Raw genomic sequence first — 26,143 nt, 5'->3', positions numbered from 1 at the left:
TAAATAAAATCACTATTTGAGTGTACATTCTTTATATTCTCTATGTATTTGATTTGATCTTAAACTCAATTACTGAGGTCCACGATATAATGCATAATATGAGAGAAATTATGATTAAATCACAATTAGTGGATATCTCTATATGTGTAATTATATATGTATTGAAATATTCCCTAGTCGATGAATTGATGAGACCAGACATCATCGATTCTATGAGACTAGCATATGTTAGACTCCTTAGTTTTACTAAACAGTCGATCCTAACTAATTGAAAACATTGGAATGTTGAGAGTTAATATATGGATACTGGTTAAGGATAACTAGTTCAACCGAAATGACTTGCCATGAAACTTTTTGTGGTTCTATACATATCTATAAAGATCTCATTGCAGCACGAGTGCAAGTTTCCTTCGACTTGAGATATTCAAATCATCTTGATCATGGAGACTTATATTTTGATATCTTAAGCAAGCATCTCTACAAAGATGTAGACTCGAGATGATTGAGTATATGTCGAAGTGTCGAAGGTGATTGAGTAGCTAATAGAGGATTCACCACTCTTTTATTAGGAGACTTATACCCAATGGTCACTTGCCAGAATTGTTACTCGTAAGTCTTTGACCAAAGCAGAGATACATCAAGAGGATGATCCTCCTGCACAGATATTTTGAGTAACTTAAATTCACAGAACAAAGAATTACTACTTGGGCTAGGTGTGACATAGTTAACATAATGGAGACCGACACATAAACCATGCCCTAAACTAAACGAGTATAAGACGAGTGAAAGGAACAAATGCATAAGCAACTGTAGCTGCTGAAAGTTCAGAAATTGCTCTGGAATCAATTGTGATTTTTCGATTAATTGGGAGTCATGATGTACTACTAGGTGTCATCCGTAATTAATGGTTAATTATGAACGACCAACATAACTCGAGAACCTATAAGATCACATGCACTACAAGTTTCTCCAATAGACATAAAATAAGTTTGAGAATTAGATTCTCAAATCGAGAGAGATTGAGTTTGATTGGACCAAACAAAGGGTAAATATGGAAGATATTTTACCGAATGAAAGCGCGGACGGGCCACGTCTTTTAAAGATAAAGTGGGTCCTTTTTGGTTTAATTATAAACCAAATTGGTAAGCGGGCATAAGATAGATGAAAAGAACAAATGCACAGACAACTATAGCTGCCAAAGGTTCGGAAGTAGTTCTAGAATCAACTGTGATTTTTTTATTAATTGAGAGTCAGGATGTACTACTAGGTGTTACTCATAATATATCCATAATTAATGGTTAATTATGGACGACCAACATAAAGAACATATAAGGTCACACATACTATGAGTTTCTCCAAGAGACATAAAACAAATTTAAGAATTGAATTATCAGATCGAGAGAGATTGAGTCTGGTTGGACCAGACGAAGAGTAAATATGAAAAATATTTTACCGAAACGGCAACACAGATGGACCACATCTTTTCAAGACAAAGTGGACCCTCATTAATTCAATTATAACCCAAATTAATTTGGTTTTAATTAAAGATGGTTTGATTTTGAACCAACCTGATTTAGTTTTGAACTAAACTTAAGGTAAACAGTTTGAACTTTGGGTTAACAAATGCGGATGTTTGGTTAGCGAACCAAAAGAGATCTATAAATACATCTCTAAAGAAGAATTATTTAGATGATTAAAAACCTAATTATTATTTTTAAAATCAGCCACACAACTCCTCTCTAAAGTAGCCACCCAACCTCTTCTTTCCTCACCTTGCCGCCGCCTACTCCTCCCCTTGTGGAGTTGTTGCCACCGGCCAAAGAAGGTCTTCAAGCTCTCCTCCGACCAAGGATCTTCCCTTAGATCAGTACCCTCTCTAGGTCGGTCATCCCTGAGCCAAAGGAAGCTACAACCGACGGTGAAAACAAGGAACAAGAGGAGAAACAACGGTTGTTTCTCCGCCATAAGGTATCGCTTCTTCCTTTCCTTTTGGGCTATTGTTCCGGTGGGCAATTGTTGTTGTCAAAACTTCCACGCCATTAAGTTCGCTGCCCCTTCTTAACAACGAACCGTTCAATCTTCAAACGGTGGTGTGACCTGTTCAATTCGATTCGTATCGCCGAGTTGCTTCGAGCTGCCGGATACGGAATCAAATCGTAGGTCCTCTCTCAAATCGTTTCTCTCTCTTTCGACTAGTATCAAAACGGAGACACGACACGTGACTTAGGGAAGTCGTTTTGTGGAGATCTCGACGTAAATACGAGTAGAAGCAACCTTGCTCAAGGTTGCTAGTTAATATCATTTTCACTTCGCATCATCCAAAAGGTATAAATTGTTTATGCTTATTATCTATGATTATGTTTGCATACGTGTGTCCTCGTATGGATTTTATGCGTAAATAGTAATAAATTGTTTATCATGCTTCCATTGCATGTTTAGATAAACATAAAACGCGCATATAAAAATCGAATAGTGGTATTAGAGTCACCGCATGTTTCGACATAAATCATAGATATTTGTTTAGCGTATCATAGGTTACTAAAAATTATATTATGGACATGTTAGGATATTTTGGATAAGAAAATAATTTCCTAATCTAATATATAAATTTTTCACGTTTAAAAAAGTTCTCTAATTTATTAGCAAATCTAATTTTAAAACTTATTTCTAATATGATTAAGAAAAATTAAATTTTAAAATTATTTTCTAATTAAATTGAAATTTTTTAGATTTGAAATTATTTTCTAATATATATAATTAAATTTAGATATTATTTCCTAATCTAATAAAAATATTATGATTTATAAAATCAAATTCTTTAACATATATGTGTCTGAATTAATTTATGATAACGATAACATGATTTATGTCTTAATGTATGTTATGGCATATGCATGATTAATATAATTAATGACATATTATATTAAAATATTATGATTATGTCATATATAGATGTACGTAGATAATTTTTCTATATTGCATGTAAATGATGAAACTAAATAAGAAATCTTTTGTTTAACTTTAAATCTTACACCTTCCATTAATATATTCTAGAATCAAAGTTTAATTTTAAGCATAGGTTATTGGACTCTCTTCAAGCTTAACTTAAAATTTGATATATTTCGACCTTTGAGATATGATCTCACGATTAATGGATCGACTTTATCTTGGAGCAAGGGCGGAGCCAGGCATAGTTGTACCCGGGCTGTAGCCCGGGTGGTCCGACGGTGACGAGAAGAAAAAACCTTAGATTTAGAGAAGAGAAGAAAAAAATTTAAGAATTAGCTCGGGGTATCCCGTCGACATAGTCCAATAGTTCAAATCAGCCTAAGTAAATTACCCAGGCTGGCTCCGCCATTGTCTTGGAGCATTGATTTGTTGAACTCTGTCTAAAGTTCATGTGGATAAGGATGAAGTTAGATGATATACATATGATGTATATATGTTAATAAGTTAACAATCCGATGTTTATACAAATATCAATTAGTTGATAGCATAATGTGATAGTTATATATGCGTGATATATAATTGGTATACTTGATACATACTACTAAAAATAAGGATGGCATATTGGACTCTCTCTAAAGTTGTTATTATCTATAGTGGATACAACCCACTTGGAGAAAACCTACCATCTCCCAAATTCAAAGTAAAAGCTCTTGAATTTGATAAGCAAGTAAGACTCTCATTTACGTATGTAAATTATTTACATTACATAATAATATATATAGTCAATTGTGTATTTTTGGTTAATAGAATCAATATGACTTTTTTAAATTTATATTCAATTTTGGACACCAATAAATTGACTGAACCAAACTTCTTAAACTAATTTCGAAATTTGAGAATTGTTCTCAAGGTTGAGAAGATAGCTTATGCACTCGAAGAGCCTCTTTCCCAAGACTATCTGATGATGCGACATCGGATCAAATATTAGTCCATCAGAAATATACGACTGATTCTGAATTTGCTAATTGCATCATGCTAGCCTTAATGTCCCCTGAACTGCAAAAACAACATGAGCATATGGATACTTATATGATTGTTTATCATCTTCGTGAGCTATTTGATGAGCAGGCTAGATTCTGTTTCGCTCAAATATACAGGAGGGTTCATTTGCAGTGCAGTTTATACTAAAGATGAATGGCTACATTGAATGGTTGAGATCACTTAGATTTGTCATAGATCATGAGTTAAGTATTGATTTAATTTTACATAGTTTGTCTGATAGCTATTCGTAGTTTGTGATGAACTATCAAATGTACCATCTTGAATCCATAATTCCAAAGTTAATCGACATGCTTAGAATAATGGAGTCATCTGTTAAGAAATAATAGAAAGTTGTGATGTTGTTTGACACTTCGAAGAAAGTTCTAAGAAGATAAAGTCAAAAGATCAAACAAAAGGAAAGAAAAAGGTTAAGAAAGAAGAATCAATACCAAAGAGACCATATCACCATTGTGACAAGATGAAACACTAGTGAAGAAATTGAAAGATTTATCTTGAATCTGTGAAGAAGAAGGAATCTGATGCCTCATCTCCTTCAGATATCTTCGTTATTTATTATCATATTATTTTCTCTAACACTTGAGTATTGGATACTAGATATGACTCACATTATATGTAATGACATATAGGGACTAAGAAATTGTAGAAGATTGATCAAGGGAGATTCAAATTTACAAGTTGGCAATGGAGCAAAGGTTTCAATCAAAGTCGTAGAAACTTATTTGTTGAAACTCCCTGGTGAACACTTATTTTGGAACTATATAATTGTTATTATATTTCATCTATAATAAAGAACATTATTTCTATTTCTTGGTTAATAAAAAAACTTTCAATTGCCTTTTAATAATAATTATTATTACATAATTTTAAATGATATTCTTTATGGAATTGAACATTAAACAATGATATCTATACGTTAGATATATTCAATGACATATTCAATATTCAAACGAGTAACAAGTGTGCTTGAAGAAACGATCTTTTAACATCCTACACGTGGTATTGTTGTCTTGGCCATATAAGTAAGAAATGCATGTCCAAATTACATAAATGTGGAATTTTGAAAGCATTTGAATTTGATTAATTTAATACATGTGATTCATGCTTCAAAGGCAAGATAATTGCGTTACCTTTTAAGGGAAAACATGAATGATAGAATGACACTTGTTTTATACATACCGATGTATGTAGGTCCATGTCAACTCATGCACGATAAGGTTATAGCTACTTCATCACCTTCATCGATGATCACTCACGATTTAAATATGTGTATCTATTGAGATGCAAGTCTGAAGCCTCAAAAAAGTTCAAAGGATTTAGATATAAAGTAGAGAAACAACTTGGTACAAATACCAAAATACTCCGATCAGATCGATATGGTGAATACTTAAACCAAGAGTTTCAAGATTATCTCAAGGGCAATAGGATATTATCTTAATGGACTCCTCCTTATACACCACAACATAATAAAGTGTCAGAAAGGTGAAATCGAACCTTGTTAGACATGATTAGGTTGATGATGAATTATGCAAGTTTTTCCAAATCCTTTTCGGGTTATGCACTCGAGATAGTTGTTTACTTGCTAAACGGAATCCCGACTAAGACAGTCTCTGCTACTCTATATAAGATATGGAATGGCAAGAAACCTCATTTATCTTATTTGAAGATATAGGATTGTCCTGCTTATATTAAGAGGACTATATCAGACAAAATAAATATTAAGTCTGATAAGTGTCTATTTATTGGATATCTTAAGGAAAATAGGGGTTACCAATTGTATCATCCCACGGAACAAAAGGTATTTATTTCAAGACATGTTATATTTCTAGAGAAAAAATTTCTCTTACAAGAAAGTAGTGAGAGTGAGGTTGAGCTAAGAATAGTTCAGGAAACTTTAATAGACACACAAGAGATGCCTAATCTAGATCCACAATCTGTTACTCATAGGGATGAGATAATAGATAAACCTGTTGATACATCGTCACTTCGTAAATCTAGTAAGGCACGTCTAATTCCCAAAAGATATAGATTTCTCATAAGTGAATCAAGAAACGTATTGCCCATTAAGGAAAAAAGTCTACTAATTATGAAGAAATTTTGAAAAGTTCAGAAAGGGACTCATAGTAAAATGTCATGAAATCAAAAACCATGTACGAAAACCAAATTTTGAACTTAGTTGACCCACCCGAAGGGATAACACCTATAGGGTGCAAATGAGTTTCAAGAAGAAAACTAACATAGATAGTAATGTGATTATCCACAAAGCAAAATCAAAAATATAGTATTGACTATGACGAGACCTTCTCACTAATGGCTATGCTTAAATTCATTTGGATACTCCTAACCATAACAGCTCATTACGATTATGAGATATGACAAATGGATATGAAAATAACTTTCCTTAATAGAAATCTATTTGAGGATGTGTATATGATACAACATGAAGATTTCACACTTGTTGACAAAAATAAAATATACAACCTTCAATGATCCATTTATAGACTGAAGCAAGCATCGAGCAGTTGGAATATCCATTTTAATGAGATAATCAAAGAGTTTAATTTCTCACAAAATCCAGATAAATCCAACATGTACATGAAGGTTAATGAGAATGCGATCGTATTCCAATATTATATGTTGATGACATATTATTTATAAGAAATGATATGCCCGTTCTACAATATATTAAAGTTTGATTGTCAAAAATATTCTCCATGAAAGACATGTGAAAAGCAACTTATATCCTTCGGATTAAGATATATAGAAATAGATCAAAAAAATTACTTGGTATTTCGTAGTAAACATATATTGATAAAGTACTAAAATGGTTTAACATAAAAGAATCCAAGAAAATTTTTATTCCTATAAGACATGGGATTCACCTTTCAAAGTGTATGTGTTCGCACACATAAGACGAGAAGATTCACATGAGTCATATCCTATATACATCAGCTATAAGATCAATCATGTATGTTATATACAAGGTCCGATATATCATACACTCTGAGTGTCACGAACAGATACCACTCCGATTCGAGTATGGATTATTGGGTGGTTGTCAAGGCAATCCTTAAGTACTTAAGAAGAACCAAGGATTTATTCTTAGTATATAGAGAGAGTGATATAATTATACGTAGGTATACTGTGTAGTTTCCAAACGGACAAAGATGATTCCAAATCCTAGTCTAGATACGTATTCATCCTAAATGGATCTGCAATAAGTTGTAAAAGTTCTAAATAAGAAATCATTGATGATTCTACCACTAAAGCAAAATACATTACAACTTCTGAAACAGCTAAGAAAGTGGTTTGGATCAAGAAGTTCATCATTGAACTTGATGTAGTTCCGAGCATTGTTGAAGCAATACCAATTTACTACGACAACAATGGGATTATTGCTCAAACCAAGGAACCTAAGTCTCATCAGCGATCTAAACATGTGCTCCGTCGTTATCACTTGATTAAAGAGATCATTAGTAGGAATGAAATACAAATTGAAAAAATTCTCACTAAAACGAATCTGATCCTTTGATGAAACTTTTACTTCAAAGTAAATTGAGAGTCATGTAAAGGCCTATGTATTGAATACCATGGCGATTGACATTAGGCCAAGTAAGAATATGTAATATATAAGAGGTGTCATAAGGCAATCACCTTAAATAATATACTATTTATTAGATAAATTAAATCACTATTTGAGTGTACATTCTCTATGTATTTGATTTGATCTTAAACTCAATTACTGAGATCCACAATACAATGCATAGCATAAGAGAAATTATGATTGGATCACAATTAGTGGGTATTTCTACATGTATAATTATGTACGTATTAAAATATTCCCTAGTTGATGAATTGATGAGATTAGACATTGTCAATTCTATAAGACTAGCTTATGTTACACTTGATTTTATCAAACAGCCGATCCTAACTGGCTAGAAACATTGGGATTTTAAGAGTTAACATATGGATACTAATTAAAGGTAACTAGTTCATCGGAAATGACATAGCATGAGACTTCATGTGGTTATATATATGTCTATAAAGATCTCATTGCAGCTCGAGTGTAAGTTTCCTTCAACTTAAGGTATTCAAGTCATCTTGGTCATAAAAACTTATACTTTGACATCATAAGCAAATGTCTTTATGGAGGTATGGATCTGAGATGATTGAGTATAAGTCGAAGTGTCCGAAAGTGATTGAGTAGTCAACAGAAGATTCACTATTCCTTTTATTAGGAGACGTATACCCTATGACCACTTATCAGGATTAATGTTACTCATAAGTCTTTGGCCAAAATAAAAACACGTCAAGAGGATGGTCCTCTTAGACAAATATTTTGAGTAACTTGAATCCGCAAGACAAAGAACTACAGCTTGAGCTAGGTGTAACATAGTCAACCTAGTGGTGCTGACATATAGATCATACCCTGAACTAAACAGGTATAAGATGGATGAAAGAAATAGATGCGCGAAAAACTATAGCTACTAAAGGGTTTAGAAGTAGTTCTGGATCAACTATAATTTTTCAATTAATTGAGGATCATGATGTACTACTAGGTGTCACTCGTGATCAATCTATAATTAATGGTTAATTACGGATGACCAATATAAATCGGAACCTATACGGTCACACGCACTACAAGTTTCTTCAAGAGACATAAAATGAATTTGAAAATTGACTTTTCATCGAGAGAGATTTAGTCTAGTTGGATCAGATGAAGGGTAAATATGAAAGATATTTTGTCAGAAACAGAAACGCAGATGGGTCATATCTTTTGAAAATAAAGTGAGTCCTCTTTGATTTAATTATAAAGTAAATTAATTTGATTTTAATTAAAAGATTTTGAATCAACGCGATTTGATCTTGGACCAAACTTAAGACTATTGATTTAGAGTTTGAGTCAATGGATGTGGATTTTTAATTCGCAAACCAAACCCATTAGAGATGTATAAATATATCTCTAAAGAAGAGTTATTTAGTGGATTAGAAACCTAAGGGTTATATTTTAAAATCAGTCACCAACTCCTCTCTTCATTGTCGCCCACCCTCACCCCTTTTCCCATTGTCGCCGTCCACACCTCCCTCTTTAGTTGTTGTCGTCGGCCAAAGGAAGCTTTTCCAAGCTCAACTCCGACCAAGGTTCCCTCCACGGGTATCTCCCTAGACCGGCCTTTCCTCGAGTCAAAGGAAGTTACAATCGACGGTGGAAACAAAGAACAAGAAAAGAAGCAACAGTTATTTCTCTGCCGCGAGGTATGCTTTCTTCCTTCCTCTTTGACTATTATTTCGACAAGCAAGTTTGTTGCCCTTATTGGCATCGAACTGTCCCACCTTCAAATGGCAGTGTAATCACCTTCATTCAATCCGATTCATTTCATCAAATTACTTCAAACCGCCGAATACAGAATCGAACCGTAAATTCTATCTTGGATCATTTATCTCTCTTCTTCAATTAGTATCGCAATGAAATCACGACACGTGATTTAGGAAAATCCTCTCAAGGAGATCTTGACGTAGATACAAATAAAGGCAACCTTTCTCAAAATTGCTAATTGATGTCATTTTCGTTTCGTGTCATCCAAAAGATTAACTTATTTATGTTATTTCTATGATTATGTTTGCATGTATGTATATCTTCATTTAGATTTTATGTGTAAATAGTAATAAAATTATTTATCTAAATGTTTAAAAAAATAAAAAATTTTAAAACGCACATATGAAAATCTAACTCAAACTTTACCTCTCATGATAACTATAGGACCAATGCAATCTATAAAAGAGGATGAATATCAATCCTCCCTTTTATTTTTGTTTCTTTGATCTTTCTAATTAAATTAGTACACACCAAAATAATAATAAACAGAAAGACAAGCAATATTTACTTGATTTCCAACTCCAAGATAGCACTCTAAGACCTATGTATGAAAGGTACCATTCACTAGTGTTTTCCTTTCCAAATGCTTTCCGGATGTGGAGAATTCCGTCTTACAATTTATGTATCAATTACAAAAAAAATAAAATAAAACACAGATACATAAATGGATACAATCTATTGCCCAACAGATCCAGAAGTCCTAAATGTAATCCGTGTTAGATTTCTTTATACGCATTTTAAATTTGTATTCCACAAACAGTGGAATCATAATAATCTAATTTATTACAACACGTACATCAAAAATACAACACGATGATACCCACACATACAGACATAACCATAGAAATACATGACATACATAAAATATACCTATTAGATGACAAGTTCATTTAAAGATTAGAAACACATGGAAGGTTGCAAGAATATATGCACAACCAACATGGCATATTTGTATGATCCTGTGCTTCATATTGTCCAATGAAAGTTGAATGCCAGAAAATGCTTCAAGCATACCATTCATTGTTTATGATGTATGTGTGCAGTTTGTTTAGTGGCCTAAACTGACAACTAGAACGCCATTTCTTGCAAAATTTTCAGTGTCTTCTGATGAACCTAAGAAAAAGACCAAAGATGCAGTTAAGAAGTTTCAAAACAATTCTTATATAATCAGGGTAAGCTGAACAAATGAATACCCATTCTAAATGTTGAGCTGTAATCCCAGACACGTTACCAGAATAGATTCCACCTAAGACCTAACAAATAAAGAAAAGTTAGGATTGCACGATATCAGGTCAAGAATTGACATTTAAAGCCAACTTCATCGAGGCATCGTTCAATACCTTAGAAATGGTTTCAAGGAACATTCCTGGACGAACAGGCCGTGGCTTGCGACCTGATATGCTTCCCTGGAAAATAGAAATTTGCTTAGAAGGTTAGTTTCTTAGCTTACGGAATCATACTAAGTAGACTTGTGATAAAAGAGCCAACCCTTCCTGCAATACCACCAAGTGCATTCTGTTCACTGTTGGGATTTTCATCTCTATTGTCTTTACCTTCGTTCTTCCCATGCATCACATCGCATATCATTGTTTCTACAGTACGTCCCGGTCTCAAGGACACCAATTTACTCAAGAAGTTCACCTGCAAGTCCATTAGGAAATTTGTACAAATTATTGAAACTTCAAAGAAAATAATAGAAGACAACAAGAAAGAATAAAGAAAAACTTATAGTCGTAGCATAATTTATTTAGAATCTGAGCAAATTAAACAAAATTATGTTTAAATCTAGATATCTGGAAAACCACATCAATGAAATGATTAGTCATTAGAAGGATAAAGCATGATATACAAAATGTTGCAGCAAAAGTATATATTAATAAGAACTACTTATACTTATACATGGGCCATTTTCAGTCCAGGAAATATTCCCATAAAATTGATGTGATATGTTTGATTTACTGAAATTAGCTATATAGTGCAAGAAACAATATTAAAAGAATTATTATCGTATTAAAAATACCACAACAACAACTAAGTCTTTATCCCACTAAGTAGAGTCGACTATATGGATCCTTCTACTCTATTAAATTAATCTCATACTATACCATTATCTATATTATCCTGTTTTATTAATTAAATCTTCTTTGATCTCCCTTTTCCCCTCGATTAATGTGTATATGTGGTCTCATATTGCCTAATAGAAGTATTCATTGGTAGCTTAAGTATATGTCCATACATCTTAACCACATTACTTGGAATTTTTCCTCAATAAACACAATCAGATTTTTTCTCTAATATTCTCATTTCTTATTATCCCTTCTCGGATGTCCGCACATCCACTTTAATATTTTCATATCTGCGACTCTTATCGTCACTCATGTGCTCAATTCATAACTCAAGATTCAACTTCATATAACATAGTACTAATTATAAAACTTCTCTTTAAATTTTAGAGGTACCTTACAATCACAAAGAATACTTGATACCCTTCTCTATCTCAACCATTCTACTGGTATCATATGCAGTATTCTAAATGGTGGTTGAGGTGACAACCTAGGAGCCGCCTAAGCAAGAGGCGGGCATCAACCATACCGCCTTTGTCTTAGGCGGTGCTTTAGGCAGTCAAAGTCAACGTAGTTTAAAAAACCCTTTAGGCGGTGCTTTAGGTGATTTCAAAACAACTCATCTTCTGCCTGAAACTACCACCGCTATCGCTGCCATCAATGCATCTAGACGCATTGCCGACGAGTTCGAACACGTCGCCCGAGCCCGATGACGAGCCCGGACGCGTCACTCGAGCCAAGCGACAAATCCGAAAGCGTCGCTCTAGCCCGACGACGAGCCCAGACACGTCACCCTAGCCCGATGACGCGTCCAAAGCCGAAACAATGGTAAGAGTTAGGTTTTTAACTTAGGTTAATTGAATAATTTTAGATTGGATAATTTAATTATACTTAATTAAAGTCTAATAAAATTATTCTATTAATTAATATATAAATATATTTTAAAATATATATTTTTTAAATTGTTAGATTGAATTTTTTATTTTTAATTAATAAATTTATATTAAAGAAATATTAAAACTATATCGGTATGGCACGATATGGTAGAAAATAATGATATTACGTTTTTAGTATTAATATGGTGATGAATTTTTATTAATTATCTTATTAGTTGCATTTATATATTTATTTATACCTTATATAAATTGTATTATATGAAACTTATTTATGCATAAACATCATAAAGAATGATGATTATTTATAATATTATGTATAAAAAAATCAACCGCCTAGGGGACTGAGGCTGTAGGCGGTCCTTGACCGCCCTGCCATCGCCTTCCATTATTTACAACATTGGTTATATGTAAAACATCTCTATCAACTCCTCTATCCTTTTGCAAAAATAAATTTAAATACTTAAATCTCTCAGTTATAGGTAACTCATTATCTTATATCTTAAGAATTGTCTTGCTACGTCTACTGCAACTAAACTTAAATTTTATATATTCTGTCTTTATCTATTAAACCTAAAACCTTTTACTTTTGGCATTTCCCACTAAAATTTAAACTTAGTATTTGCTCCTTCACGTGTAAAAAAAAACTTCACCCATGGCGAATAAACTCTATAATGGTCAGTCCTAAACCCAGATAAAAAAGGACTAGTGTAATACATAGGCAAATGTTATATATAGATCCATCAAACTATTAGAACAATAGTAACAAAGACAAAGAATCCAAGTTTTAGATGATTCTAAAATAGAAATCAATTTGAATTCAATTTCTGATTTGACTTGATTACCAATTGTTCTATAATTTGTCATTGTTTTGATTTAGCAAAAATTTAATGGGTACCTTTTAACTTAGGAATTTAATTGAGTTATTATATTTTCCAATTTATGATATTTATTTCCTATAAAGGGAGTTTTGACGCAACAGTAAAATTGTAGTCATGACCTACTAGTCACAGGTTCGAATCAAGGAAATAGCCTCTTGCAATGTAGGATAAGATTATATACAATAGACCATGGATTAAAATCTCATGTCATGCCAACCGAAACGGACAAAATATTTCATTCCGTCCGTCGACCAGCACCAACACACCCAACATGAGGCCCACGGCCGCCACAGAGGCTTCACATGAGGTGTCGCGCGAACCTCGCGACCACCACGGAGGCGTCGCGTGAGCGCCACGGCCTCCGCGAAGGCATTGGGGCTCACGAGACAATAAGGAAATAATCAAACTAAAAACTAATTAAACTTATATTAATAATTTCAATCAACTCTTAACTATAGTAAGGATAATCTAAATAGACTTAATTAAACCCTAATAAAATTATCTCATTAATTTAATATATATTTTTATTTATTTTAATTTTAAAAATATATAATAAAATTTTATTTATTTATTTACCATATAGGAGTGCCTCGATCCCATATTTTTTTATTTTTTTTAAAAAATTATATTTTAAATATTTATGTTAAGTTTTTTATTTTTAATTAATATATTTTATATTTAAAAAATATCGAAATCATATCAGTACGGCACAATACGATATCAAAACCGTATCGTTCCGGTTATAAACTGAAACTCTGATACAACTCGAGATTTTAAACCATGCGATAGACCCAATGTAGTCTGATCTTTCTTTGGGCCCTCGCATTAGCGGGAGCTTCATGCACCAGACTACCCTTTTTATGATATTTATTTCCTAGTTTAATTATGGTAGAATTATAGAAATTATCATTTTTAAGTATTCATTATCTTCAAGTTAATAGAATTCCTCTTTGTTAATCTTCATTATTTGATATTTCTTGAGAGATAATTAGCCATGCTCCAATTATGTATGTGAGATTAGAGTTCAATTTTGATGTTCCATCAATTTGGTATAAAGTCAAACTCCAGTTCATTTTGATATTGTCGTTCCTATCATCCACGGTGTGTAATCCATCCACAACCCAAAATGATCACTTACACTGTCTCCCTATACTCCACTAGAGTTTCCACTTGTCTTTGGCAGATAGTAGTTGTTTCATTTGGGTCTCTTCCCCCACCTCCATCGGCATCGTCACCATCACCGTCACTGTAGCTGCAGCATCCTACATATAGTTCTTGTCTACCACACGAGGATAAATGGTTGACTCCACTTCCTGCACAAACTGCCTTCGTCAAAGTTCACCATGTCACCCGAACCGGCCCTTCCTAGAAAGCATTCTCATGCACATGATAGAGACAACATCATCATTGCCTCTTAACTCCATCGGCCCTAAGTACCTACACAACCACATGTCCTTTGTGATCTTAACTCCACCTCTCTTGTAACAAATCAACCTCCTTTAATCCAAGTCATCTTTACTAGTGCGCGTAACCATATTGTCACATGATCTGCTTGCATGATCAAAGCCCATTGTGTGCATCTGCAATTCACAGACTCTATTAGAGAAGGCAATGAACTCTTCACGCTTGATGATGCTGAAGGCCTTGCACAATCACTGTAACTTCACCAACTCCTTCCTCAACCACCATGAGGTCTCTACCGGTTGCAGTGAGCAACCCCAATGTGGGCTACAATCGTCCAGCAGATCACAGCTCTTGGCTCATCAATGTCTGTCTACTCCCAACTGAACACTCACTCACCTCTAAGCCTCAGGTCACAAGCACTCACCAACTTGCCCAAGCTTCTGTGATGTTGATCTACAGCATCCTCAATGTTCCAACAACACCACTTAGCCATCAACGAACCACCCATATCCACCAGCCAGCCTTGAGAACTCTTGTCCATGTCACGAGCAATAGTCAGACACATCACCCACTATGGGTCACCTTCACTGTATGTTGGTGGTAAGATCACACACATGGTCCCAGCTGCACCCACTCAGATCTGAGATAATTAGATATAACTTTTGCAGATTAGTTTATTTAATCTGATAGGCCTCAAATTAGTCCCCTGACTAAAAAAGGACAGCATCGAATACAAAGAAGGGAGAGAGGTGTTAAGCAATTCTGATGCCACAACTTGGATTTAATACAAACTTTGGATCGTATCCAAACCCCATTACACTAAGGAAGTTCAAAGAGAGAATACAAGAGAAAAAGCTTTAAAACACTAGTGCAAGTGCAAACTTCATCAATTGATCCAGATTCCAATTTGTCAACTTCAACCACTAATCATAATGCATTCTCTTTGAAAGTTAAATTTGTTTGTTTAGTTGGCTACATTAAATTTCCTATATTTAACTTTTCTCGTATAATTTTCTATAGAATTATGCGTCACTTAAAACCAATTTTTAAAATTTCAAACTGTGCGGAAGTTTCGAATCCGGCGCGGAATGATACAATTTCAATATCATATCATGTTGTGCTTAACACGGTTTCAGTATTTTTTAACAAATATATAAATGTATATTATTTCAAAAAATCATTTTAATCATTATTTAATTGCTATAGATGCTCATATTTAAATTATTAAAATTAATAATTATTTTTAAAACTATTTAAAAGGTATAAAAGTAATTCTTGAAATAATTGATTATAAAAACTAAATAATTCTGAAAATTATCTTAAAAAAATCAAAATTAAACCTAAAATTATAAAATTATCTGAAATGTCCAAAGATAATTTTAAAAAATATTTATCATTTTTAAAACTATTTGAAGGTTTCAAATTATTTTAGAACCTATTTAAAAGTTTCAAAATTTATTTGAAATATTTAAAATTATATTTTAGAATATTTTAGTTTATATTAAATTTACAATTAATTTTCAATGCAGATTAAAAGTTTTAAAAATACATTAATTTTTAAAATTATATATAAATTTTAAAATAATTCTTGATATTTTAAAATTACTTTTTCTAAAATTATGATAAATAATTAATAATATAATTACCGAATTTATGTGATTTTATATGATAAAAAATTAATTAATTAATTAATAGGAATTTGATATAATTTGTTTTGTTAAATATTTAGACAGTAAACTATGTATAAACAGTTTAATAAGAATTTAATTAGTTAATTATTGTTTATAAGAAAATTAATTAACTAATTAATAATATGAATATATTAGCAGTAAATTATATATTTATATAAATTATATAAAAATGTTACATTATTATAAACTATATAACAGAAATTATATATAAACTGTTATAACAAATACAACATTACTATATTATCAATAACAGTCAATGTAACATCCAATTTAATATGTATAAACTGTTATAAATATAATAACATTTAGGTTTTCTTTTTTCCCTCTTAGTCCCGACTTCAACTCCTCACTTGTCCTGGCTCCAATTCTCTCTCTCATTGTAGCCGTCGACGATCGCTGTCATATAGTGATCCGACTAACAATCACCTCTAACGATCACCTCCTCTATTAGTTGTTGCTCCAAAGAAGTCATCATCGCTCACCACTACCCATCACCATTGTAGGTAATTTTTCTAGATGTTGTTGCTTCAAGTAAAATGATCTCAACCTTTTATAAGTAGAGCCCCCTCGTCTCTCCAATTTCATTTTGTGCCAATTGCCAACACATGAAAAAAAAAAAAACTCTCTACCACGGGAATTCCATGTTGTATGGGGGCAACATGAGTGTACCGATGTGTTTCGATACCAGTCCTGTGTCGCACAGTAAAAACCACCCATATTGAGCAACATGCATGCATATGATAACTTCTTTGCTTGGACCAATTTTTTCCATTATCTACCAGATTTATCATTATCAACAATTATTACATTCAATATTATACTTATCATAATTTTTTTTATAACTATCATTACTTTTCAATAGATCTAATGTAATCTGACCCTTCTTCGAGATCCCACATTGGCAGGAACTTGGTTCGGCAGACTACCCTTTTTTTATCATTACTTTTCAATATAGCAATGATGAGAAAATACCACAACTAGCACCCAATACATATGTACCACCCGATACATGAATGATTTTAGAAGTGAGACAAACTCAATTACGCTTATATAACTACCACCAAATATATGAGTGATTTAAAGAGTGAGAGACATGATCTCAGTACCTTTCATATGGAAAAATAAAAAAAGCTTACATTCATGGAGCTAGAACACATCATCTAATAATTTTCATCAATACTGTTCTTCATACCCCTATAAATCCAAGAATAGCATGCACACTAAATTGTAAGCAGTTTAGCTTATGATAGGGAGGAGTCATGTAAAAACAAATGCCCTTGACCCTAATACATAGAAATTGACTTAAGTAACAATAAACAGTATTTTGATCATGTAACATGCCATCCATGAAGAGAGCACAATTTACTAACAACAAACTTATAGGAATTTCTAGAGAATTTTAGCAAAGTGTTCTAAACTGTAATTAAGAAGACATCACACTAGCCTATGAAGAACTAAAATTTGACTCAAAAATATATACCATCATACTTCAATAATTAATTATCTAAGAAATTTATAAACACAAATCAATCCTTAAATTTAAACTGAATTTAAACACAACATCTAGCCCCTGACTCACTGTTAATGAACTTTTAATTACACTTAAATGTTGACCTTTAAAAGATCTCCTCATAACTTAGCCTTAAAAGACGCCTCTAACAAGCCTTTGTTGATGTAATATTTTTAACTTGAACCCTTTACAAAAATATTGGCTTGAGATTGATGAGGACATAGCCTCAAAAATTATTACTCATTCATATGGCATAGAGAAACAAAAAGAGAAAAATGAATAAAATAAACATAACAAAATGGGAATACGAGACATCATTTTAAAATTGGTAAATCAACTAAGATTTTCACTAATATGTGTCCTTTTATAACTCTTCATGAATAAAACTTGTTCACTTAAATGAATTATTTTTCTTATTTACCCCCACTTGTCGACATGCTAAGATTTCTACTAAGCTAATATGAAAAACACATGGCAATATTAGAAAAATAATAATAAATTATTATTATTATAAAGCATCTAGTGACACTAGGTAATTTGTCATCTTGCATTTATTAATTTAAATTTTCTCATATATATATATATATATATATATATATATATATATATATATATATATATATATATATATATATATACTTCAAAAGCATCTATATCCAATTTATTTAGTCATATTGTAAAAAAATTTATATTTCTTCTTTATTTAACTTACCAACCTATTTAACCACTTATTTATTTTTGAATTGAAGGGCATGTTAATTTACTATGAGAGTTTTAAGCCTCCGCCCTCATATATTGATTTTGTCACAGGTTGTGCTTTTGCACAGTCATTCATAGCATTATCACAACGCAAGTGTGGATATCATCCCTACCCTATGCCCTATGGTAAACCAAGCCGTTTCTAATTCATTGAAAGGGGAAATTAATATAAAAGGAAATGAAGTCGAAGCTCAAAAGGAAAAACAAAGTGTGCCAATTTCTTACATACTAGAAGGGAGATCCAAAACCAATGAGAATGAAGTCATTATGACATTTGAAGAACAAAATTCTGGTAAGATCGCATGTTATTTCTTAGTCACTTGAAAGGATGGCCAACCTGAAAATTTTGCCAACTCACCTAGAGTTGAGTTCACTTAAATGGGGAGAATACTAAATGAATCAAAATTTTAAAAGATACAAATACAAAAAAAAAAAAAAAAAAGCTGATTTAAACTTCATGTTTTAATTTTGAATTGATTGTGAATTGTTCTATAGTTTAATACCTTTTAATTTGGTAAAAGTTTAATGAATATCCAGGAATTTTATTAGAATTTTGTATATTTTTCAATTTGTAATATTTCCTAATTTAACTAAGGTTGAGTCATTAAAAATTATCATTTCAATGTACTGATTATAATTCCTGTTTGTTAATCCTGTGTGAGATAGTTTTATCTTTGTGTGAGATCAAAATCCTCAAGCTCTATTAACTTTGATTTAATTCTTTGTGTGAGTTTATGGTTAGATTTTGGTATTGCATTAAATAGATTGTATGCTTAATTAATCAGTTAAAAATATTACCAAAGCAATAATAAGCTGCAATTTACATAATCTATTAAGCCCCAAACTCAACATAATCTCCTTTGTTAAATAAAATCTCTCAACTTGGTATCAAAGTGAGTCCCTCGTAGGTTAGGATTTTCTCCTTCACTCCCTTTAGGAGGATGTTGCTAGTTTGATATAATGGCATGACCTTTCATCCTTCCTCCACTAGTACATCCTTCACTGCTATTTCATCCTTCCTCCACTTCTGGATACCCTAATTCTTTCTCTCCTCAAATCTCCCTATCACTAGTTGTGTATGTCTTCAGTATAATCAAGGTTTTAAAAAGCGTATGCAAACATTATATGATCAACCACCTATATAATGCATTATGTGATATGCAATCGCTGCATGTGAGGGTATATATCACAATCTAAACAGTAGTAAAAATTATTTATATGGATTAAAATGCTTAATATATGTATAATAGTGTTATCTAATAGATAATTTCATACGATAATATATTTAAAAGCCCTTATTATTTGAGATAAAGCTAGTGAAAGTAATAATTATGTTTCTATTTAATTTGGTTCAAATGGATTAGAATTTCAAATTTTTAGATGTTTGTAAACATGATTGTATATATGGTTCCATAGATCGAATGTGGCAACATCAGTTGCCACCACAAAAAGCGCCTAGATGTCCACAACCACCTAGGTTACATTTAAAACCATGTATATCAGGATACAAATGATGAAAAAGCGTTGTTTAAAAAAGAAAAAGAAAGGATTAAGAATCATCTTTAGGAAACTGATTTATCAAGGGCAACGGGAAAATAAAAAGTAAATTTTCTGAGTTACAAAAATGTTATAGATTGAAAAAAACAATAAAGATACTAAAGAATAAAAGTTGATAGATTTAAAGCATTTGATTTCCACAATCCTAAAATATTCCTCTATTGCCTGGAGTTTTAGAATTGCAAATTTTCAAATTCCACCATTAATTTTTATCTTCATTCATCTTGTTTGCATGATTTAAGATGTAAATTACTTAGTACTTATCTTTTTCCAACATCTCTCTTCTCTAAAGGTTGCCTCTCTTACAACATCTTCTCCCTCTCTCTGAATAAAATGATAAAAAAAACTCAATTTCATTAGCAGATTTCTCCACTCTAAGATGTAGGAACTCTAATCTCACTTATCACCATGACACTTACGCTAATCTGACCTTTAGTTGTAACTTTCAAAAGATAGATTAGTTTACCCTCACAGAATCCTCTTCCCTCAAATAATGTCAACTTAGTTTCCTCTCTAGCATCTACTTGTATGTCAACGAAATATGGAACTTTACTCAATTCCCCCCCCCCCCCCCCCCCTCTCTCTCACACACGCACACACATTAATTCCTCATTCAATAGTAAGTATTAGAACCACATTTGTCCCTATCTCTCTATGCACAATATACACAAGTTGTAACTCATCTTCATAAGCTTCAAAATTCTTCAATGTTTTCAGATTAAGAGGGATATTCCATGGTCACCAACTTTGTCCAATAGTAGCAATATTATATTGTCTCTTGAAGATAGTCACCAACTTTGTCTTCTATATGTCACAACTACCTATTTTAAAGCTATTTATCTAAAGGATCATCAGGCATCAGCTCATTTAAAGAACAAGCAAAAGTGCATTGTCAATCCAACACTATTCTAATATTGTATCTTTATTATCTTCAAAGTGTCTTTTAATATTTTATATTAATGACATACATATAGACAAGATATGTACACTAGCTTGAGAGGCAAATTAAATATAATAGGAAAAATTTTCTATTAATGAGTTAGTAAAATTTTAAAAATGATTATATTTTTGAATAATTAGTTAGACTTACAAGCTATATATACCTGGATCGTAATCTGGTTTGGAGAATAATAAAATACAATGTATCTATGCCTTAAGTGCATGAAAACCTCACTTCTTTTGTGTCCTTTGGATTAGCTAAATGTTTCACCTCTATTGATGGCAACCATCCAAATGTCAAAAGAGAACTATAAACCAAATATATTGTTGCCACTTAAATTCCAAATAATCAAGAGTTAAAACATATATACTTCTCAGTTAACCATGTAATGTAAATTTAATAAAGCCATTTGTAGTCTATCTCTATTTTCTTTCCCTAAAATCACCATCACATCAAATCAATTTCACAGGTGAAGCTATTTCTCAGAAGCTGCATATACAAAAAAAAGGTCATTGATGTCTATCATAATTTTAAATCGTCATTTTGAAAAAGTGAAAAGGGGCCATAATCCATAAAACAATGTGTACTAAATGTGATTTATGCTGAAACTTTCACAATCTATATAAAGATGCAAGAATTAGTAAGCAGTAACTGAGAAGATTGTTCACCTATTTAACCTTAAACAAAGAATAATTATTCAGGAGCAAAAAGAAAAGATCAATTACTTGGTGAAACACAAAATGAAAAGGGACAGACCTCCGCTTCAGGTAGAGTATTCAGACCACGATCATTCCTTTCATCCAATAACCCACCACCCATCATATTACGAGCTTCTTCCCTAATAATCACAAGCCTTGCAAGCAATTTTCGATCAGGAATAGTTGGTCTTGATTCCATTGTCTACAAAACAATGCTGGTATTAAATGTTGTGAGAATTTCCTTGATGGACATTATTAATTTAATCTGAACATTAACAACTACATGACAGAGAGAACAAATAGGAAATTATTTAACATGTAAATACTTCATTGTTTCACATAGCACGTTGGTGATGTCTAGATGTTCAAGACACTGAGATACAATAAGATATATGTTTTCAGGTAGAGTTATAATCTATTTTCCTTTTTTTAATATCATCAAGATGTTTGTGGTCTCTAGATGTTGAAGGCACTTAAAAGGATGTGAGATATGATAATATATATTTATATATGCATAATTTTAAGTTATTTTCCCTCTTCTAATATCATCCAGACGGTTGTGATATTAAAGTTGCAGGAAGATTACCATTATAGACAGCAAGATACAAGAAAAAGGCCTAGTAGTCTGAAATAAGCTTAGAAGCATATATTTATAATAAAGAAAACTCTTCACATGTACCTCCAGAAGATCATCAGCCTGGTTGGCAATATCATTAAGATTTGCCCCTGGGAGATGCACCTTAAGACCTTTATCACTTTTAAATACACCTCCACCAGCAGCAACTCGTCGTAACAATTCATGCCTGCTTTCTTTCTTAGGTGTTCGACAAAGAAGACCAATCACTTGCACCTACAAAATAGACTAATTAATTATTTAAAATTTCTATTAATGCCTGAATACAGATTAGAATGGGGCTCACATGTGGTGGACATTTCTTGGCCAGATGATCTAACACTATTTGCTTAATCACCTCCAAGAGTGACTTGCGCTGGACACAGAAACAAAAAACAACAGCAGTTAGCTATTCCAGCACAATAATACATTGGTGCATTGTTAGAAATGATTCAACTAGATGGCTGAGAATGCAAGTTTGCAACTACCAATGTGTATCATGGAGGAAGAAACAATATTGAAAGTGGGATCGAATAGAAAGTTGCATACTTGTGCAACAAACTACAAGAGGAGGTAAGTATACTTTTTGCAGATTTTCATATATTAAAACAAATAATCCTTTATTAGAAAAAAAAAAGTGGAAAAAAACATATTTAGAGAGGAAGCTTTCTAGCTCAAAATACAGGAATCAAAAACCTGGTCGTCATTATCTTTCTCGGCCATCTGAATCATGTATTCGATGGCGGTCATGAATCCGGGTTCCATCTCATCGACCCTCTTCCCAATGACACCTTGCGCAGCGATCTCCATTGCCACCCTCTCCGAATCCTCATCCAGGTCCATGTCTTCCAACTGCAGCGCCCAAAAAACAAAAACAAAATCAAGTACAGGAATACAAGAAGGAAAACAAGAGGAATCCAGCGCAAGGGAACGAGTTGTGGTAGGAAAAAACACCAGCTTGAGCATGTCCTGGAGCACGGAGGTGACCTGCTCGCCTCCGCGGAGCAGGGCTTCGTAGTTGGAGGCGTCCCAGTGGCCGTCCTCCGGTGGGGGATACTGTTGGTGGACAAAAGAGGCATCAGTTTGGGCACAGAGGCAGATGGAGGAAGAGGAAGAGCGAGAGCAAGGAGAAGGTGGACTCCTGTGGCTAAGACGTCGGCGTAGAGAGAGGAGAGCAGGGGAGGAGATGGTTAGGGTTCGGAGAAGTGGTGGATGCAGGGAGAGCGACGGGAAGGAGAGAGTGGGACTCAGCATTTTAGCTTGCCGTTTATTATTTTTGGAGGCGGAATGTCGGAGCGAGATGAGAGACCAGGGACAGCGACCGTCGGTGTTTGTTTCACTTCGGGAGGGAGGGGAACGATGGACCAGATAGCCACCCGATAGCAATATGAGGCGGCTGGGATCAGAGGAGAGATTTATCTATTTTTTATTTTTTTATTTTTTATCATGTATTTTCTTTTTCCCAATTAATTTATCTCCTTTTAGAGTAGTCTTCCATCGTTGTTTTCTTTTTATCTTTCTCTTTTGGGGGAATAATCACCTCCCGCTTCCTTTTCTCTACCATCCACTCTATTTATCTATTACCATTCTCTTTTCACTTTGATACTTCCTTGAGGGTAGCAAGTTTTAGTATAATGTTTCGAGGAGTGATAAAGATTTTATGCAATAGTTTTTCTTAATCTAATTCTTATCTTGTTCAACATGATTGGTATCTCAATCTCAATGAACTACATATCATTGTTTCATATCTTTGTTAGAAAAATATGAGTAAAAAAATATGGATAGAAAAAGATTCCATTATGAATGAGACATTAGTCTCATATTGAACGTTAGGTGACATTAATACTGGTATATAGTCACAAATGTGAAAGTTGTGGACATGTATATGTTTGTAGGAGGTAGTGCAAGTCAAGGCCCTTGGATTACACTAATCTAGATGGCTCTTGTGTGAGTGCTACCTAATATTTTACCATCTAAATCCTTTTTTTCCTAGCTGCTCTAGATGTTTTGAGTCGAGCGAATAAAGGCAATAAACGGTCTTTATGTGGCCATTCACAACTACAAATGGACGGAGCCCCTATATAAGAGGCTACAAGTAGGAGGGAAAGGGAATGAGGAAAACGCAACAATCTAGAAACTATATCCACCTTCATTCCCCCATTTTCTTCCTCTTGTCATGCACTTCGCTTGATAGTTCTAACCTGTGATAGCGTTCAGGTAATGCTAAGTAGGGACAGATCCAAGAAAAAGAAGTGGGCTGGGCTTTAAGTGTGGAAGGGGTGGACTAAGTAAAAAAAAAATTTACAAAAAGAATCAATGTGTAATAATCTAATAGTGAATTTTTTTTTACAAAAACTTTTTTATAATAGATAAAAAAAATTTTGGGGTGGGCTAGAGCCTAGGATAGGCCTTGAGAAGATCCGTCCCTGATGCTAAGTTTGCCATGACAAACTATAATAGGTTGCGATCATAGTTTCACTGTTGTATCTTGAAAAACAGACATCTAACGTGATCTCGTAGCACCGTCGGAGGAGATGAATCTATTTTAAGGAAACTGCGTCAACTGTAGGCCTTAATTTCTTTCTTTCCAACTCATCGCTCAAGTGGTAGTGACCCACTCAGACTTAAGATTACTTCCCAAGGTGTCACCCTCACTTCTCAACCAACAGCTACACTCCTGAGTAGTCACACTCTGTGTTCAGTGACCCACTTGATAGTCAAGTGACTTGGCATCCCAACTCAAACTCCACTTCCCATTCGGGCTGGGGAAGCATTAAGTCGACATACCTCGTGGCACTCAGGAGAACTCAACTACATTCAATGACATCCCACTTGAGCTCGAGAAGCATTCAGGTTGCTCATACCTCACGACATTTGAGAGCACTCAACATACGACCATCAACATCCCACTTAGGCTCGACCAGCCTAATTAGCACAGGCTAATAACTTGAGATTATTAGCTCAAGTCATCTCAACAAATAAGTCTGAGTTGGATTCTTATAATTCTCAATTCAACATATTCCCTATAACTTTGACAAATACCTCTAAGATTGTAAAATATTTTCCAACAATCTTAAAATAGATTCTATTCTATTGAAATGACCATAGAAAGTGTTAATATGCAATAAGCTCAACACGTGATGACCCCGTCTGCCCCGATTGGAAACGTTCCATTTAGTTATGGGGGAAAAGCTAGAGAAGTCCATGAAGTTGATCTTCATGTGATGGCAGCAGAAGATGTTCTTCTACCTAACCACGCTAAATCTAGCTCAATTTTTGATGAAGGAACCTCCCAAGCCTATTGAGGGTGCAAGTGATACTCAAACCATCATTGTAGCGGAAGCATGAAACCATTCAGAAAAATTATATTCTTAACTACCTTGCCAACTCGTTGTACGTTGTGTGTAATGATGTGTATGTTTTATATAGGACCAGTGCGTGCATTAGAGGGGGTGAATAGCGCTCGTTCATTTGTTCGTTCTGTCAAATAGAGTAGCAGTAAATATTAGACACAACATAGGAGACTCATGGATTTTACTTGGTTCCTATCCCTCCTCCCAGGGTTAGTACGTCCTGTTGGGATCGTCCCAATGCAATGCGCGTGTTTACACGTTTCGCAAACGTGCACAGCGGAAATAAAACAGATAATTAAACTAATTATTAAACAACACACGCATGCATGTATAAGCAGAAAATAACAAGTACAAGGCATGACAGGAATTTAAAATTTTTTGAATAACAATTATTCT

The 26,143-nt window shown here is 33.3% G+C and overlaps 1 protein-coding gene across 1 annotated transcript; it reads right to left on the bottom strand.

The window, feature by feature from the left end:
• Positions 1-10,075: 10,075 nt before the first annotated feature.
• On the bottom strand, positions 10,076-23,742 carry LOC141812617 (protein PEP-RELATED DEVELOPMENT ARRESTED 1 homolog, chloroplastic). Its single transcript, XM_074700631.1, has 9 exons — positions 23,349-23,742; positions 23,091-23,246; positions 22,702-22,770; positions 22,461-22,631; positions 21,840-21,983; positions 10,874-11,026; positions 10,726-10,791; positions 10,579-10,638; positions 10,076-10,498 (listed from the first exon to the last, which is right to left on the bottom strand). Exons 1-9 carry the CDS (start codon positions 23,646-23,648, stop codon positions 10,454-10,456), a joined length of 1,164 nt encoding a protein of 387 aa, XP_074556732.1. The 5' UTR covers positions 23,649-23,742; the 3' UTR covers positions 10,076-10,453.
• Positions 23,743-26,143: the final 2,401 nt, after the last annotated feature.

This window comes from Curcuma longa, chromosome 19 (assembly GCF_044706935.1).
Source record: "Curcuma longa cultivar G26 ecotype Majalengka, Jawa Barat chromosome 19, ITB_CL_G26_1.1, whole genome shotgun sequence".
Classification (NCBI taxonomy): Eukaryota; Viridiplantae; Streptophyta; class Magnoliopsida; order Zingiberales; family Zingiberaceae; genus Curcuma; species Curcuma longa.
The sequence above is the reverse complement of the archived record's forward strand: the minus strand, read 5'-3'. Positions and strand labels throughout refer to the sequence as shown.

Coding starts and splice junctions, on each gene's coding strand:
- LOC141812617 (XM_074700631.1), bottom strand. CDS start 23,648: ATGCTGAGTCCCACTCTCTCCTTCCCGTCGCTCTCCCTGCATCCACCA. Junction 21,984..22,460: donor AGGCTGATGATCTTCTGGAG/GTACATGTGAAG, acceptor ATTGTTTTGTAG/ACAATGGAATCAAGACCAAC. Junction 11,027..21,839: donor ATACTCTACCTGAAGCGGAG/GTCTGTCCCTTT, acceptor ATGGACTTGCAG/GTGAACTTCTTGAGTAAATT.